The sequence below is a fragment of the Panicum virgatum genome, chromosome 1N (assembly GCF_016808335.1).
Source record: "Panicum virgatum strain AP13 chromosome 1N, P.virgatum_v5, whole genome shotgun sequence".
Classification (NCBI taxonomy): Eukaryota; Viridiplantae; Streptophyta; class Magnoliopsida; order Poales; family Poaceae; genus Panicum; species Panicum virgatum.
Window position 1 is genome coordinate 63,105,890 of NC_053145.1, and position 18,424 is coordinate 63,124,313.

At 42.4% G+C, this 18,424-nt stretch overlaps 2 protein-coding genes and 1 long non-coding RNA gene across 7 annotated transcripts; 2 read left to right on the plus strand and 1 right to left on the minus strand.

The window, feature by feature from the left end:
• The first annotated feature begins 4,284 nt into the window (after nucleotides 1–4,284).
• On the plus strand, nucleotides 4,285–14,362 carry LOC120657331 (nuclear exosome regulator NRDE2-like). Of its 4 annotated transcripts, XR_005668131.1 has the most exons (12): nucleotides 4,285–4,861; nucleotides 6,048–6,462; nucleotides 6,682–7,017; nucleotides 7,116–7,725; nucleotides 7,806–7,980; nucleotides 8,604–8,958; nucleotides 9,530–9,640; nucleotides 10,589–11,157; nucleotides 11,943–12,164; nucleotides 12,699–13,291; nucleotides 13,386–13,909; nucleotides 14,047–14,362. XR_005668131.1 is itself a non-coding variant. In XM_039935630.1 (10 exons), the coding sequence occupies exons 1-10, from the start codon at nucleotides 4,344–4,346 to the stop codon at nucleotides 12,850–12,852; spliced, it is 3,465 nt and encodes a 1,154-aa protein (XP_039791564.1). In that variant the 5' UTR covers nucleotides 4,285–4,343; the 3' UTR covers nucleotides 12,853–14,360. The 4 variants fall into 4 exon arrangements, 1 of the variants encoding a protein (XP_039791564.1); XR_005668132.1 differs by having other exon boundaries at nucleotides 12,699–13,463; nucleotides 13,558–14,362; XR_005668130.1 differs by having other exon boundaries at nucleotides 13,386–14,362.
• On the minus strand, nucleotides 14,191–17,257 carry LOC120657332. 2 transcript variants are annotated; one of them, XM_039935631.1, is made up of 5 exons: nucleotides 16,927–17,257; nucleotides 16,630–16,790; nucleotides 16,104–16,209; nucleotides 14,963–15,340; nucleotides 14,191–14,631 (listed from the first exon to the last, which is right to left on the minus strand). In XM_039935631.1, the coding sequence occupies exons 1-5, from the start codon at nucleotides 17,126–17,128 to the stop codon at nucleotides 14,363–14,365; spliced, it is 1,116 nt and encodes a 371-aa protein (XP_039791565.1). In that variant the 5' UTR covers nucleotides 17,129–17,257; the 3' UTR covers nucleotides 14,191–14,362. The 2 variants fall into 2 exon arrangements, with proteins under 2 accessions (XP_039791565.1, XP_039791566.1); XM_039935632.1 differs by having other exon boundaries at nucleotides 14,963–15,328; nucleotides 16,927–17,252.
• Nucleotides 15,205–16,502, plus strand: LOC120657334. Its single transcript, XR_005668133.1, has 2 exons — nucleotides 15,205–15,352; nucleotides 15,825–16,502. It is a non-coding gene; the product is annotated as an uncharacterized LOC120657334 (long non-coding RNA).
• Nucleotides 17,258–18,424: the final 1,167 nt, after the last annotated feature.

Sequence of the window (18,424 nt, forward strand, 5' to 3'; positions counted from 1 at the left end):
TCGTTCGATCGCAGGACGCGATGGGATGAGACGGCGATCGCGCGCTTCTGGTTTCCTGGCGTCCAGGCCCGTGCGAGGTGAAAATAAAAATGAAAATATACATGACCTGGGCCTGGGCTGGGTCTGGGCTGAGCTCGATGCGAGCCTGCAAATATTCTCGGGCCCGGTCCAGCCTGGGCCCAAGGTCTTTGCTGGTTTCGAGTCTGAACGGAACACCATCTGGTATTAGAATACCCCTAAAAAAAGCTGGTACTATTAGAACTAGGCGTATAGCCCGCGTATTTGCGTGGCTAGTATAGAAAATTTAAAAATTTACATGTCGTTGTATCTTTATTTAAAAATTATATTATTTTTTACTATGCATCATCCTATCATTCTGTTTATTATCATAAATTATGTCTTATTGTTGGTTAAAACAATTCAAATATGATCTACCTATAATAAAAATTTGATATGTTGAGCTTTAATAATATTATGCATATAATTATTCTTATTTTCATTTTATTTTGATTGATTGTAGTTAGCTTTAGTTTTTATTAATATTATATGTTTGTATCTGATGCATAGCTAAATAGTATTTTATATTTAATTTTTAATAATGGCATTGGTGGGTGATTTTTGTGTAGTCACTGGGGTATTTAGGCTAATTTTTATCATAATAGCAGTATTGAGTAATTTTTCTATTTTTCTCCGATTAACGTGGGAATTTATAGGCCTTGAGAGTGAACGTGGAGGCTTGAGCTTTAATAATAGTATGCATATAATTATTCTTATTTTTATTTTATTTTATTTTAATTGATTGTAGTTAGCTTTAGTTTTTATTAATATTATATGTTTGTATCTAATACATAGCTAAATAGTATTTTATATTTAATTTTTAATAATGGCACTAGTGGGTAATTTTTATTTTTCTATTTTTCTCCGATTAATGTGGGAATTTTTAAGTCTTGAGAGCGAACGTGGAGGTTCCGTTTGTTGATTAAATAATAAAATAATAATAATAGATAGATTCAGAGAAAACCCGATCAAAAGAATTCAGAGAAAACGGGATCGTCGGATGCGCGGAGACGCAGGTCACTCGTAGTTCGCCAACAAGGGCATGATGCACGCAGTTTATTACGCGAAAGCGACGTTTATTGAGTCGGAGTTTCAGAGCTCTGGAAGTAGCAAGTGCCATGCCACACGACATGCTTGGCTAATTGATTTATTTACAATGCTTGGATCTTCTTCTTTTTTTCTGATCCTTCTTTATTTCTTTTTTTAATCATGCTGCATGCAGCCGAGCTCTGCCAAGGTTTGGGGTTGTTCAAAATGGAGCCAGCTTTAAATAACATGCAGGGCCTTTAAAACAGCCACACTGCCATTGCATGCAGTGTAATGGCATGTCCAAACAGTGACGGCGACAGCTGAAAACTCATGATTAAACCTGCCTCTTCGGAGGGCAGAGAAGGAAGAGGGGGAGAGAAGAGAGAAAGACCATTATCATGATCATCCAGGCCTTCAGCTACCCTGACAGGAAGCTAGCTGGTTTGGACCCATCCAACGCAATCTGCAAGTAATGATCATGCAACAAGCCAAGAAATGATCGAAGTGTACATGCATGCTGGTCCCGGCCGATGAACTCGACACGGCTGGATACCGCATTACTCAGTACACTTCAGAGTCAATTAGGCATTTAGTAAGCCGTGATCCACAGGCCAATAGCCATGCGAGGCGAGCCACTCAACTCCCCCAGCTAGATCGCCATGGCCACGCAAGGAGGGCAACCAACCGGCCGGCGCGGCCGATGAGCTCGACGCGTCCTCCCCGGCCTCCGGTCCGGTCCGGGCCTGCCTGCCGGCGAGCGTCGCCAACATCTTGCAGGGAGGGCATGCGCGCGGATGCAGCCTGGCCTGGCCCTCGATCGGTTAATTACTCCATGATAGGGTTTAGAGCTCACTCGACGTCCTGCGTCCGCGTTAATGGCGCTGCGGCAGTCGCAGCAGGCTCCGCGCGGCCTGCAAAGCGATCCGACGGTGACCGGTGAATCTCCCTCGCAGGTCGACAATATCTCAGCACGGAAAAAGGTAAAGGTGCCCGTGTCGGACCGCGGGCTCAGGTAGGTTACCCGTTTCACAAGCTTCGATCGGGCCATTTCCCTTCCCTTTTCAGGCGATCGCGGGCGACGCAAGTCAGCGACAGGACCAGACGCCGGCGGGCTCACGAGATAGTGGCGCGGAGCTGCCGGAGACTTCCTGGCTCTTCTGTTCTGGATTTGGGGAGAAAAAACTGCTTCAATGATGCATTGATTTTTCAGAAGAATCATGTCATGTGTAAACATGCACGACTGATGGGGAAGGAAGGAAGGCAGAGGGTGACCTGGCCCTTGTTTAGTTGTAAAAACTTTTGGAATTTTGATACTGTAGTATTTTTCGTTTGTATCTGGTAATTATTATCCGATCATGAGTTAATTAGGCTCAGAAGATTCGTCTCGCAAATTACAGACAAACTGTGTAATTAGTTATTTATTTAGTTATATTTAATACTTCATGCATGCATTCAAAGATTTGATGTGATGAGAAATCTTATAAAGTTTTAGAATTTTGGATGCAATTAAACAAGGGCCATATTGTCTTGTCCTCCTTCCTCAGGAAGACCTTTCTGTCGCTGTCATTTCAAGACACACATGACACATGTCATTGAGGTGCGTGCCAACTGGGCTTTGTTTAGTTGCCGTCTTTAAAATTTTTGAAAAAAAATCTTTCTACATTTGAAGTACTAAATATAGATTAATTATAAAATTAATTACAAAACTCGTCTGTAAATAGCGAGACGAATCTAATGAGCCTAATTAATCCGTCATTAGAGAGTGTTTACTGCCTAATTAGGTTCATTAGATTCGTCTCGCGATTTACAAGCAAACTGTGCAATGCGTTTTTTTATTTCGTCTAGATTTAAATCTCCATGCAGGTGCCGATTTTTTTTTTTGGAATTTTGAACTTTGCAACTAAACAAGGAGAACACCCAACAACCTACAACCACCAGCGAAGTTAACAGCAATTAGTACAGAAGAATGAACAACTGAACACAAGGTGCAAGCTGAGATCCAGCCGGCATATATATACACGAACCAATCAACTGTAACTGCCAAAAACTTAGGTGAAATCACTTGAAACAGGCAGAGGCAGCTCCATAGATTCCAGGGTAGTTATGCGAACTAATGCGGTTTGAGGCATTTATGACCTCTGTGTGATGGCTCCAGTGTTGTTAATTTAAGACACGCATTACAGCTAGCCCCTGCAAGGTCTCAGTCATCATGCTCCAGAGAAATGAGGGCCAGGGGTGAATGCTGATATTAGAGTACGGACCACAAAATAAATTGTGGAGTCACATTTGCCGTTACTAGCCGAGCAGCACTCGATTATATTGATGCTGCTGCGACAAGTTTTAAGTTTAGTCAATGATCAGATTTTTAATAAGAGATGACTACATATCCTGAAACATGTCGGGGGTTTCCATCAAATCCAACAAAACTGAAAAAGAAAAAGGAAAATCGGAAGGATGAACTTATTCCCATGCCCCCACTGAAATGAGTGAATGAAAGACTTATGATGATAGTAACGTCTCTGGAGCTTATAAAAAAAAAGATACAATAGTAACGTCCCTGGCTTTTGACCATTAATGCAACTAACAACGTGTTTGCAGTAACTAACATCGATGATAGTGACCTTGTTTTTCAATGGGATAAAGGCTCCCTTGATGGGAAATAATCTGTTCCTGCAAGATTCTTCTTTATTTTTTTCTTCCTCACTCAATGTCCATCAAACTCGCAGAGTGTTTTTTTTCTTTGTCTAAAACCTGGAAGAGTGATGGCCAGATTGCCGCCAAGTAGCCATAAGTTCTAGGTAACTTGGAATGAAAAATCCGTTTCACAGAACAATTGTTGAGTAATGATGTGAAAGGAATAAGAATACCCCCTAATTTCAACATTTTAATTAAGATTTCTATATTTTTTAGCATAATGTAAGTCCGTTTGTTTAAAGTAATGCAAGTACTTTAGAGAAAGATACTAGACTTTAGCTTCCTTAGTTTTTTTTTTTGAGGAAAGCTTCCTTATCTAAAGGGCCAAATCTATAATGTCAGCTGTGGCTATGGAGTTTTCACAGCCCGCTCATACCGGCCCACTATTTTTTTTGAATAATTTCATACCGGCCCACTCACCAAACCTCTATGGACCCAAGCAATAATCATTGATCATCGGCCCATACATGAAGTAAAAAGAAGCCCGTATACTGAATTGCGGGCTCCACCGTCACTTGTCATCCTCCCCCTTCCTCTCTCTCTGTCGTCAGCTCGCACCCGCCATGGAGCCCTCGCCGGAACCTTCGCCGCCGGTCACCACGGCCGTATTCCCCGCCGCCGGCGAAGGACACGAGTCGCACCCGTCCACGGCATCATCTTCTCTATTCCCACTTTTCCCCCTCGCCGCGTCCACCTCCTCCGCGCCCACTGCCGAATCTCAGTGGCTCTCCAACCCTAGCTTCTCCTTCGATGCCTCCTCCCTGAACATCCCGGCTACTACCGCCTCTTCGCTCCCGACGCCGCTAAGCCCCTCGTCCGACGATGACGCGCCGCCGGCGCCGGCCCCTGCAAAGTACGAGCTGGTGCCTTCGGAAACGGACTCCGACGAGGAGAGGGGGTCGCGGAGGAAGGAGCGGGGTAGGAGGAAACGGGGACGGGAGAAGGACCGGTATGATGGGGCATCGGCGTCGCGGAAGGCCGGGGTTCGCGCTTGGGCCGGGTCTGAGACGAAGCCAGTCAAGGATTACTACGTCGACGCAAAGGGCGACCATGATAACCTGGCGTTTGGATCCCTCTACAGGTGAAGTTTTGATCATGAACTATCAATGCAGCTATACTGTTCCAATTGCTTGTTCCTAAGCAAATCTATGGTGCTGAACTGCTGAATTCGTGGCTAATTTTGTCGTGCTGTTCGTTTGCTGAAGCTATTTATCAGTGACATTTTGTTTGTAGTTGTACGGAATAACTGTGTTAGATTACATGATGGCAAGGTGTGCAAACTGTTAGCTGGATTATTCTAGTGTGGAATATAAGTTCTCAACATCAGTATTATGTGAAAAAGATATCAGCAAGTAGAAGCACGACCTGGGCTAGGCTAATCAAGTTGTCCGAATTTCATTGGCCTAGTTATGCTCGTAAAGTTCTGGGAATGTTCACCAGCCTCCACTAAACCTAGTATGATAGCTTGTATCTTATCTACCTGTTACCTGTTTAGTCCAATCCAGAGTTAAATGGTGGGTTGGGCCGGCATTTTGATATATAGTTTTTGAGTTAAACTATGGTCATTATATACAATCGTTGCAAATTTCCTACTTGTATTTGTTACATCTAGAATGTTCCAAAAGCTTGGAATTAAAAGGCTTTGTTGATGTTGATGTTGAAGAATTTTCCAAAATAAGGTTATTTCAAATGCTAGTGAATCAATATAATAATGTGACTTGCCATGTCTTGATCCTTGGTAACACTACAGCATGTTGATACTGAGTAACTGAACTTGACATTTTATCACAGAAACACGAATACTGTAAATTCTTTTAACTATATAATATGCATACAATAAATTATTTTAACTACTGTGACAGTCGATTTGCTCAACTGCAACACTACTATATATAGCTAGCTGCTGTTTTCTGTAGGTGTGAGAAAATATCGTAAATTTAGCGAATGGCACGTGTAGTTTTTTTTTCTTTTTTTTAATGGAGGTATTTTCCTTGTACCTTCTATCTCCAAATGACGCGCCAGGTTCTCATTCCTTGTCTGTTTGCAAACAAAACTTAAGAGTTGTGATATACTGATATCCAATTATCCAAATCAGCACATTATTCAACACCCTTATTGGGTTGATAAATATGCTCAGCCATAGTTGGGATTGCTAGCACTGATGGCAGATGCATAACATTAATGTCAATTACTTGAACTTGTATTGGTAGCACATGTTGATGTGCTGTTCTATTTACTGAAGTCTAACACCTCAAGGAAATCTGCAGAATGGATGTTGCCCGTTACAGATCTCAGAGCATGCTGGAGGCACGTGGTTTGAATCAGACTATGTTTTTTAACCGGAGGTTTGGTTCATCACATATTGATTTGGATTCAGATTTGGATGGACTGGAGAATAAAGTAAGAGCTGGGGGTCGTTACTATTCGGCAAAACATGCAGTTTTTGAAAGAAATAAGGGTTTCAAACACCTGAAATTATCTAAGGGAGATACCTCTGCAATGCTTGCTGAAGATTTTGTGCCGTTAGATGCACAATCACTTCCTGTGAAAAGGACAACTGTGGAACAGGAGCTGGAGGAATCTTGGGAAGATGAAATACTTCGGAGGACAAGGGAATTTAATAAGATGACTCGGGAATGTCCTAACGATGAAAAAGTTTGGTTGGCCTTTGCTCAATTTCAGGTATTATGAATTTCTATGCTTTTTATATATGTGATATCTCTTTAAACAAACTATGCTTACTGTATCCAAGTACTGTTGCCAGTTTTTTTTTTCCATTCATGCTGAGACAAATAGTTTGGCCTTAAAATGGCATTCTAAAATTCAGATTCACCACTAGAGTTTTGTTTCAGTCAATCTTTCGCTCTTCTGTTTTGTAATTTTCTCTGCTGTGAATTGCAGGACAAAGTTGCTAGTACTCAGCCACAAAAGGCTGCTCGTTTGCAAACTACTGAAAGGAAAATTAGCATATTGGAGAAGGCTGTGGAGCTTAATCCAGATAATGAGGAATTGTTGCTTTGCCTTCTGAAGTCATATGGCGAGAGGGACAGCACTGAGAATCTCTTGGGTAAATGGGAGCAAGTACTTACAAAGCACCCAGATAGTTGTAAGTTGTGGAAACAGTACCTGCTTGTATGTCAAGGGGAGTTCTCCAGATTCAAAGTTTCTGAAATACGGAATTCCTATGTGTATGCTGTACAGGCTCTATCTGCAGCATGCGCCAAGCTATGTAGGCAGGTTTAACTTCAGTGGTTCTCTCTAAATAATTGTTCTGTTTCCCAGAACCCTATGAACTCTGAAATATTGTTAATGTTTTTTCTTATTTTTTCACACAGGTTAATGAAAACATGGATCCCAAGTCACCATCTTCTTCCTTAGCTCAGCTAGAATTGGGTTTAGTGGATATATTTGTGAATCTGTGCCGATTTGAGTGGCAGACAGGACATCGAGAACTAGCAACTGGGCTATTTCAGGCACAAATGGAGTTTAGCTTATTCTCCCCTCCCTTGTATCTTACCACAAGTAGTAAGCAAAGGCTCTTTGAACACTTTTGGAACAGTTGTGGTGCCAGAATAGGGGAAGATGGAGCTCTTGGATGGTCTGCATGGTTAGCTAAAGATGAGGAGAGTAGACAAAACTTGGTTGCACAAGAAAGTCCACAAGAGACCGAAACAGGAGGCTGGAGTGGCTGGTTTGATCCTTCTGTTGAAAACACTGACACAAACGAATCAGTGGAACCATCAACTGATGGAAATGATGCAGAAGACCTTGATGCTGAAGATGCACCTGCACAAGATGATGTTGAATCCTTGCTGAAAAAGCTTGGTATCGATGTAGATGCAGAGTCTAATAGCGAAGTTAAAGATGCAGAAACTTGGAATAGATGGGCTACTATGGAGTTGTCAAGAGACAATGAACAATGGTTGCCTCTTCATGAAAAATCTGGTAATGTGACCCCGTTTCAATTATTGCTGGATTTCTTTTTGTTTAGTTAACTCAATGCTAACACTGCATGCTATTTATAGGAATAAGATCACTTGATTCTGGTGATGCTCCATCTGGAGAAGACAATGATCAGCTTTCTCGAGTAATCTTGTTTGAGGATGTAACTGAGTTCCTGTTCTCCTTATCTTCAGAGGAGGCTCGCTTTTCTCTGATTTGCCAATTTATTGATTTTTATGGTGGCAAAATTTCAAAATGGTATTGTTCTTACTTCCTTGTTGATATGCAATGATCATCCTCCTCACACAAGAAGAAATTAGCTAATACATTCTTCCACCGGAGATGTGTTCATACCTGAATTTTAATAACCATATAGATGCCTTTGATCCATAACATGGTGCATGCATCATGCATGTAACTCAATTTCTGTTGTCAAAACCAGTCTTTAAAAGCCCTGGGAGATTTATGGTTGGAGCCATTCTTTGTGCTCGGTTAGTGGGAGGTCTTAGCTCCACCACCCAGGTTTGGGTCCGCATCGAATTGGATTTGTCATTGTTCTTCTTAATGAAAAGATACTTAATTCCTTCTAGGTATTCACATTTTTTAGTCTATGATCTAGTATTAAAGGTATTCACAGCAATTTAGTCTATTCATTGGCCCCTGCTAATTGTTTTTGTCATGTCATGTGCTGGATTGTTTGTTATGTAGATCAGGAAAATGACACAGTAAAGTGTTAATTGGCGCTGTTTTTTTTTTTTGCAAACATGGCATTCTAATGTAGTGACATACAAAGCCAACAACTGCCTTTGTAATTGTTCCCCAATTCTGAACTTTGACATATTATAGTCCAATGACCTCACCACGGATTCTTATAATTCCAGGACATCTACAAACAGTTCGAGTTGGTTTGATAGAATTTTGAGTTTAGAGATGATTTCAGATGACATTCTTGAAGATCTAAGTGCTGTATCAGACATTGTAAACAAGAATCAAGATTCATATAGTTGTAGATTGGAATCGTTATTAGGAAGCATGCATGATCTTTCTCAAAGGCCTGGCCTGGTGAAGTTTCTCAGAAATGCGATACTGCTTTTGCTTGATGTTTTCCCACGTAATCATGTCTTGGAGGAAGCTATTCTTGTTACCACCGAAATGTATACTGCTCAACAAAATTCTTCCTCGACAGCTAATACATCGCGGGCTTTGGCCAAAAATCTGTTGAAGAAAGACAGACAGGTATGGTTGTTCTTTTGCTGTTTACATTACTTTGTTGAGGAGCTTAACATGCTAAAAATCAGGTGCTAATGCACAGGCAATTAGTTTGCACAGAAGACAATAAAAACAGTGTCTTGTCTTTTTCGGTTAGCCTTTGATTGTTAATTAATTTATAATGTGATAGTATTAAGTAATCTGCATCATTTGTTGGGCTGGATGTAGCCTACATTTTGGAAATTGGAAACAAGAAACAAGCCAAGCCATTTGGAGATTCGTGGCAGAATTCGTCGATCCAATATAAGCAATTTCACAATATTCATGAGTGGTTCAATCCAGTCTTCATCTTCTTTAAAATGTAAACATACTAATAATTCTTTAGGTGCATCTTTCCAATTCTATACATGGTGTTAATTTTGTATTTCTGAAAAGAAAAGTTGCACTCACATGTGATTGCTAGTACTATTTTGCTTGGAGCATTCTGTGTGTTTGAAAGAAAAACTGAACCAAGATGCTTTGGTTTAGGATAAAATCACATGATCCCTGTAATGGCTGGTTGTGTAAAATTTATTACTGTAATTGTTTTGTTTGGCAGGATTTTTTGCTTTGTGGGATATATGGACGAACTGAGGCTATGCATGGGAACATTGAACAAGCAAGGAAGATATTTGACATGGCATTATTATCCACAGAAGCAACTACTGAGGTAAAATTGTGAAGTATATGTGTTTTTAAGTAAGCTTGCATGGTCAATATCAATTAACACAGAACTTTGTACTTGTAATGTGCAATGCTGCTGGTGTACCATAACTGTTTCTTGAGTACATGTTTACAATCGTGGGTGTCTGTTGTTAACCATGCATGGCCACTTAAACCATTCTCAATGACAGTTTCATGAAAAATAAATGAGCTTCCATGTAAGCAATTGAGATGACATGGCACACTATTTATGAGGTGAGAGAAGAAACTAGTTTCATGGGAATGAAACCATGTATACACTGTTTCCAAGATAGTTTGTATCTTGCATGTAGCCTTGGAAACACAAAAGATAAAACAATGCATTGTGTGAGCTATTTCATCCATGAACTAAATGCGCTCTTGCTTATGTGGCATTCTTGGAAACAAAATATGAAACTTTGCATTGAGAGTGGCCTTAGGAATTTTGTTTTGTTTTGCGAATTATGTTGTCCTGGATGCTACAAGGTAACTTTTTTTTCCCCACCAAATGTCACTTTATTAGCAATATTGTAGAGTTTATTGGTAGTTGGATCGGAGAGATGGGTATGCAACCGAGATGAGCAAGCTTTGTCTTCTTTGCAGCTCTCCTGCATGTTTAAGAAAAAAATGAGCAAACTTTATCCCAAAAAACAAAGCACTAACTAATCTGTTGTTCTATTTGCTAAAACAAGTAATTTTGTCTGGAGGAAGTCAAATTAGTTTGATGCAAGTGCATGTTTGTTTTGCTGTACAGTTCATGTTCTTACTTAGGGAGTTAATGCTGTCAGCATGTGGCTATCCAAATTATCAAATTATTGGTTCCAGATTTTGTTTCAGGGCTAACTCACTTTATTTTCAGTAAAATAGTTTGCTTTATACTAAGAAAATTGTGCTTTCATCTTATGCGTGTTTGATGGCCATTGCCTTCGCTGAGCAGGATCTTAGGAAGAAGGTTCCCATCCTTTATCTTTGGTATGCTGAGATGGAGATAACAGGGTCCACTTCAAGAAACAACCCTGACTCAATGAATCGTGCAATTTACATTCTATCCTGCTTAGGGAGTAATGTAAAATATGCTCCTTTCATTGACCCTATTTCAAGGCCTCAGGTCTTGAGGGCTCGCCAAGGTTTCAAGGAGCAGATTAGAAGCTTACGATCTGCATTTGCTTCTGGTGGTATAAAAGAAGAATCTGTTGCTCTGATATGTTCAGCTTCTTTGTTTGAAAGTATGACATCCGGTTATTCTTCGGGTCTTGAAGTGATAGAGGAAATGTTATGTTCAGATAGCAGCCATAAGTCGGAGTTTGAGGATTTGTGGGTTTACTACATCAAATTGCTTCAGAAAAATCTTAACCAATTGAGTCTCTCAAGGGTCTGGCCAAGCGTATCACAAGGAGTGCAAAAGTATCCGTACAATCCAAAATCATACTCAGCCATGTTAATCCTGAGCTCTCTTTACAGTGTATCGAATAATCTCCGTCTCACACTTGACAAATGCAGTCAAAGGTGAAACTGCACCTTTTTCCATGACAATTCTTTTTACATCTTTGTTCCAAGTTCTTTTCAGAATGCCTAATGTAGTAATGTTCTCTTTCTTTGTTTTCTTTTTACTGCTCCCTCCGTTCTCTATTGATAGTCCTATTTCACCTTGACACAATGACCAAGGAAAAGCAACCTTGCTTATCATGTAATTAATGTAACACAAGGTTTTTTGCTAGTCCTCCAATGTCTTTGCTAGAAACTCCTCGTTACTGGTGCTATTTATTGCTATGATCCTTATCAATAGCAAATAGGACTATCATTTGTGAATATTTGAGTTTTGGAAATAGGACTATCAAAAGAGAATGGAGGGGATACCATCTTTATTGCTGCCTTAAATTTTCCAGTTTCTTTTCTTTCACGGCAAAAATATTGCAAATAAAGTTGAACATGCTCTTCCGTTCCAAGAAAATTCCAAGTTCGAACTTTTTTTCAGAGTGCATTCTTCTCTGATTATGCCTTATGTTTTCAGATTGGAATTTAAAATATTTGTATAATACTTTGATTGAATGCCATTGCTGCTGTAAATGTTTATGCCTTATAGTTATAGTCATAGCCCACCTGTAATAGTACTTCATTTATGCTATTTTTCTTAAATGTAAGTATATTTGACCTCGCTGTGCATGCATAGCTTTGTTTTCTGTATTCAGCTTTCGTGGGTGCACGCTTTTTGTTTTCACCAAACATCTTGAAGCATAGGTGGTGCTGCATACCTGCCTATTGATTTAGCTTTTTGTATTTGGATGCAACAGGGACCCTTCTATTATTACCTTGCTCTTTGCTTTGTCCTTCGAATGGAATAAAGCAGGATCTGACAATAGAATACACAGTCTGTTTGAAAGAGCTCTAGCTGATGATAAGTTGCAGAAATCTGTTCTGTTGTGGCGCTGTTATTTAGCTTATGAGGCAGAGAAGGCCTGCAATGCTTCTGCAGCACGGCGTGTATTCTTCAGAGCTATACATGCTTGTCCGTGGTATGACACTTACATGTAATGGTGTAGTGTGGCTATATAAGTGTCTTTTCTTACAGTCTGTGTATCATCTTTATGTAGTCAATTTGAAACAAACATATTTTATTGTTATGGCAGTTGATTTATAATTTCTTCTGATGCTTAACATTGAAAAATGGATCTTATTAGAGGTTTATGTTTCCTTTTTCAACTGTTGATATCCATTCAAGTACAAGTGCTCTTTCAATGATGTTCCTCTATGAGAAGAACATGCTGTCACTGTTACTTTATGTTGCCACAACACCTAAACAGCTTATGAACTGTTTGGTAGGAACAACTTTGGGCTTTTGCCTTCCTTGCTTCCCATGTGACTTGGAGAAAACCTTTTGACACCAAGTGCATTTAGTTTCATGCATGTTTCAAATTGTTTTGGAGTCCTCTAGTATTGACTATTACTTTTATGTTTTGTTTAATTACCTTAAGACTCAAAAGGATAGTTTTTGTTTTTCATTTTAGTTTACATTGACTGTTTCTTTGATCGATACTTAAAATTTTCAGGTCTAAAAGGTTATGGCTTGACGGGTTCCAAAAGTTGAGCTCGGTTCTTACACTGAAAGAGTTATCAGATCTCCAGGAAGTGATGCGTGACAAGGAATTAAATATCCGCACTGACATCTATGAGATACTCTTGCAAGATGAAACAGACACATGATTAAATGTTTCCCTGGTTTGTAGCAAACTAGCAAGATTTCCAGGACTGCTTCACATGACATTATCGGCGATCATTATCTTACAGGGTTTCAACAGAGATTGGTTTTACGTTGCAGTGTTCAAGATGGATGCATTGTACAATGATCAGCGTGCCTTTGGATTGACTACCTTGCCAAATATGACCATGTTTTTAGTATTTCTTCCGTCAGTATGGACCTTGTTGCTTGTCACTCCGGTTATCTGATTTGACACATTCTTATTGGAAGTACAGAAGGGTCTTCATTGGGCCCTAGACAAGATGAATCTAGAACGGTAGTGCAATTCTTGTGAAGAAACAATGGCACAGCCAGCATAAGTTTGGCACTATGGAAGACTTGGAGAACTAAAACAGCAAAAGCGGCGGATCCTTTTGCTAACTATTTGTAAAACTACAGCTTCAGGCAAGCATTCATGCTGTCTCAAGCGAGCATGTTTTTCTAGCTTCCTTTTTCCCCTAGGATTTGGTTCCCTCTCATGGTTCTTCTGGTGAAGCAGATTACGGCTCTTGGAGTGTAATTGACTGTTCAAAGAAAGGATTCTAGTATGTAACTCCACCTGGCGTAAAGGATTCTAGTATGTAACTCCACCTGGCGTATTGTTGAAAGCAAGAAGGGGAGTCCTGCACATACATGGCAATAAATAATTACTATGGTCTATTTTTCTTTAGGTCCTCAAGTTTAAAAGTTATACTGCAAAGTCAAAAGATTTACAGACTACTATACTTGAGGGACAAAAAAAAGTGGCAACACAAAGTGGACTATGTATTCCCCAAAGATTATGCCGGTTGGATCAACTCCACTGTCTCAGTGAGCAAAGTTGTTAGCTGTGTTTTGACTGCGTACTGCATTGGCTCTTCATTTCATAACGGTTGATGCTCGAGTTCTGACCACATGTCTCGAGCCATCGCTGTTCATGTGTGCTTGGTGGATGAAGTGCTGCTTCAGGTACAGTGCTAAGTGATATGGGACATGTTGGTGGATCATTATGCGCGTGCCAGGCTTATTCACCACCTGGTAGAGGTCAGCCTGCATCTGGTTAATCTGTCTCTTATCCTGGTTTGCCTCATGCCCTGTTAGTAATGCGATGATCACCCAGGATGCTGTATCATGATTTATGGACATACGTTTCGTTCAAATTTGATTTGATTGCCTGACAGGTTGGGTTGTTGACTGCATGGAATCATGGAGACACAAGTTCGGGGACGAAGGTATGCTCATGACTCAACGGTACTGCGGGGCAAACTGTCAAAGTTCAAGTTTGCCACCTGTCAGTTTAAGCTTCAGCGTATGAACAGTTACAGTAGATTTTTAGCTTGTCAAAGTAGACATAGCAGAGGCCTTGAATTGAAACCCGAGGCTGTATTTACAACAGTAGCCACTCCTCTAACATGACTATCCTGAACAGCAGACATGATGACAACTTGGTTCAGTTTCCTAGAACGAAATGAAATGGTTGATCCCAATTCCCATCCATCAGCCTCTTGTTCTGATGACGGTTATTGTGCCCTTTCCTCCCGTTCTGATCTTCGTCAGGCTAACTACTGCCTTGCCGGAGAGGCCTATGCCGTGAGCCGTCACGGCGGGTCCGCACGCGAACGGGCCAACGGGGTGCCGAACCGGTCTGGCCGGTCTCTTCAGGATCCTCTGGTTGACGTCGTCCAGCGTCGTCATGCGGCCATCGTCTAACCCAAGCGGCTTGACGACAGCAAATGGGTACAGCACTCCAACTCCTCTCTTCTCTTCTGAAAAAGATATTCGAAAAAAAACTTTTTAATACCCTCAAAACAAATATAGTTACAGCACTCCATAAGCTATCTGTTTGTTTGGCTTTCAGGAACTGTAAGCTGAAGTGAAAGCCAAACTGTAAAATCTACTGCAGATTAGCTGAAAGCCTGCCCATAAGCAGCTAGTTTGGCCGGATGCCAATACGTTCAAAAAATCACAATCTTTGCTGCGGCTGCAACTGCTGCTCTGTAGCCTGTACCCGGCGCACCAGTGGCTGTCAGTGTCTCAGCAGCGCACACATGCGCGGGCGAAGTAAATGGCTGCCCACCGGTCAGCTACCCGACCCACCTGCCAGCAGCGAGGGACAAGCAGAGGCGGGCGCCGTCGTGGCGGCCGCCTCCGCCCCCGCCCCCGCCCCCGCACGGGAGGGCTCGCAGCAGCCGACGACGGGCCGCGGCCGCGAGCGATCGTCGCGTCGCGCTGCCGCGCGGTGGGGCGCCCCCGTCCCCGCCCCTGCAGTCGTCTTTTGCAGGGGAGCAGCGCCCCGCACGGTGGCGGGGAAGCGAGGACGAGGAGAAGGGGGGACTACCGCGGCCGCCTCCTCTCCTCCGCGCCGCGCCGCTGGCGCTGGCGCTGGCAGCACCTGCGTGCTCGGGGCCCTCTGCGGCCGCCGCTGCTGCTCCTCCCTGCCCGACGCACCTGCCCCGTCGTCCCCTGCACGTCCGACTTTAAACTGGAGTGAGTTATCATGCTCAGACCTGTTTAGATCCGATCCCGTAAATATCCAAAAAAAAAAAACATCACATCAAATATTTCGACACAATGTATGGAGTACTAAGTGAAATCTATTTACAAAACTTTTTGCATGGATGGACTGTAAATCGCGAGATGAATCTAATGAGGCTATTTAACCCATGATTTGCAACAGTAATGCTACAGTAATCATCCGCTAATTATTTATTAATTATAGATTAATTAGTATCATTAGATTCGTCTCGCGATTTACAACCCATCTGTACAAAACAATTATAAATAGACTTTATTTAGTATTTCAAATTAGTAAAATTCTTTTGAAAAAAATTTGCAACGGAACTAACACACGGCCTCAACTATTTTCAACATGGGAGATGCATGGTACTGCGAGTCTGCGACTATGGCCTAACAAACACCTTCGCTACGCGGCATTTAATATTTTAATCTCTCTCTGCAGCAGCCCAGCGAATTCAGCGACTAATGGTCTATCAGTCTACCAGTTTCAGTGATCTTTCAGAACTGGCGAGAGCAAGTACTAGTAACCACTATTTTGTCCGTAGCTGTTGTTGCCTACTCGCGCTGTCTGCTTCCTCTGCTATCTTCTGACAGCATCGGAGTACTAACAAACGATTGCTGATTAACTCTGATGAGCAGTACTGTTAAGTGGACGGGTAACTATAAGCAGGAGTGATTGATGTGGCAACGTGCGCGTATTGAAAAGGACGTGTCGAATCACCTGAGACAAAACTGCAGCATATCTCCGTCTCCGGGATCGTGGTATTCAAATCCTGCCGGAGATCTCCGTCGCCGCCGCCTCCGTCGGCCTTAGAATCCAAGAAGCTCTGCAGGCCGAGAACAACCGGACAAGCGACAACGCTACAAGTTAGAAAAGAGGAAGAAGACAAGGGCGCCACTGCGACGAGACATGACTGCGCCAACTCTTTTGTTTGTTTATCGCTCGGCGCGACGGCGAAGCTACAGCCTTTTCGCTTCGTTTGGTGAATCGATATCGACACTGTAACTAGAGTACTAGAAGATGGTCATGGACCTGCATTGCATTTGCATTTGCTATTGGCAACAAAATAAAGAACAACAGCCTACGCGCATAGCTTCTCTGTGAGTTGCCAAAGTTTCATTATTCATTGAGTTTGAGAGCTCAAGTAATCACTAACTCTTTCATTGTCAATACGAATCATCATCATCTCTTATAAGGAGTAATTAATTAACCCGTACTGTCTACATCCATGTTACGAGCAGCGTACCTCAACAAGGCACTGCAGGTCCTCGCCGACGGTCGCCGGACGTCGAGGCGGAGGCGTCGCCTCCATCCTCGGCCGCTTGTTGCAGCGGCCGCTCCAGTGGGCGACGGCGTCTTGCAGGTAGCCACTGGACGCCTCAGACGAGGCCGGCGACTCCACACCTGCTGCAGGCAGCACAACGCCGGAAGCCGGCCGGCCACTTCAGCTCACGCTGCTCTAGCTCTGTCTCTACTAGCTACTATGCCCTAGCTAGCAGGCCAAGCTCATGAGAGTAGTAGCGAGCATGCATGCGGGTCTTACGCGTCGCCGGGAAGAAGACGGCGGCCTCCTGGACGGCGGCGCCTCCAGCTGCAGCAACTCCTCCAAGGGTGTCCAGCTCGTCCCAATCCCAGTCCCAATCCCAATCCTGGAGCGGAGGGAACACGCAACGGTCGTACGAGTAGCTGTCTAGGGCCATGGCGTGTTGCTGGCAGTGAAGCTCTGGACTGAGATGGCTTGTCATGGATGGGTTGGGTTGGGTGTGGTGTGCTGGGAGTGCGTGTCCTCTAGCCCTCTTAAATAGGAGGCCCTTTTGGCGGAGCACCAAAAGTTGCGTCGAATTGGGTGGATGGAAATGGACCAAGGTCTTGCTCAAACATTTTTCTTTTTTTTCACATCAGGAGAGGACTAGAGGAGAGAAGCAAGCAGTGCAACTAGCAGTCAATGGAAAAAGAAGTAGTAAAAAAATAAAAAAAAGGAATAGCAACGAAAGAGCAAAGGGAAAAGTTGCGGTTGCCGGGGCTTGTCACTGCTTGGGGCCTTTCTCGTGAGTCGTTATGTTTGAGTTTGATTGCTCTAGCCTTTCCATCGTCCTCGGAGAATGTTGCAGTAACATGCATCAAGTGCAGAGAGACTTTGAATATACTAGATTTACCCTCCTCTTAATGAAATATGTACTTAGGTTGCGAAAAAATATACTAAATTTACCATATATAAACCCGATCAAAGGATGTCTCCACATTTGCTCAAAGATGACAGTATATCAATTCTGTAAAAATTAATCATGGGTAGCTGCCGCCCCTAAACAATGTGTTCCACATGGGGTAGTGATACTGTGCGCACGGTGGTAAGATGTTCCTGTTTAGCTTAAGAGAGCTCCTAGCTTAATAGTTTGTGTTATCACCTACCAGTTTTCGTGAAGTTCTTTTTTCTCTCTCTCTCTCGATTGCGCATCTTTAAGAAAGATGCACATATTTACATTAAGTAGAAGAAATAGAGTTTGTTACACCACGAGGATTACATGCTCGCCATACAATTTGTTTTCATGAAGTATTTTCAGTGCAATGTGAGCCATGAGGACGTGGTTAAAAAAAGGGAACGGGTAAAAGGAAAGTTGCTACGAAGTACAGTACTCCTTGCTAGTGGAGTACTAGTAGCTTCCTGTTGATGTTTTGTTGGTATCCTTGTGCCGCAGACGGGGACAGCACCAGTGAGGCAGTAGCTTTAGAGCATGGTTTATAATTTAGCCCGTTAGCCGGCTAAATGAGTATGCCATATCATATAAAGTCATCACATAGCCATCACAGCTATTAGGATGGCTGCATGAGAGCATCAAATATTTAATGCTGCCATGTATCCACGATCTACTGTGAAGTATATCTCTGTAAACATGAAGCACGAATGCCAGAAAACGAGACGAGGTGACACAGAGGATCCCAAGATTGAATAAAACGCCAGCTTTCTCGCTGGCAGCAGACTGGGAGTGAGCTTCTTTTTCTCGTGTTCCGTGTTTCAGCCCGGCGGTGTGCAAAACGTCCGT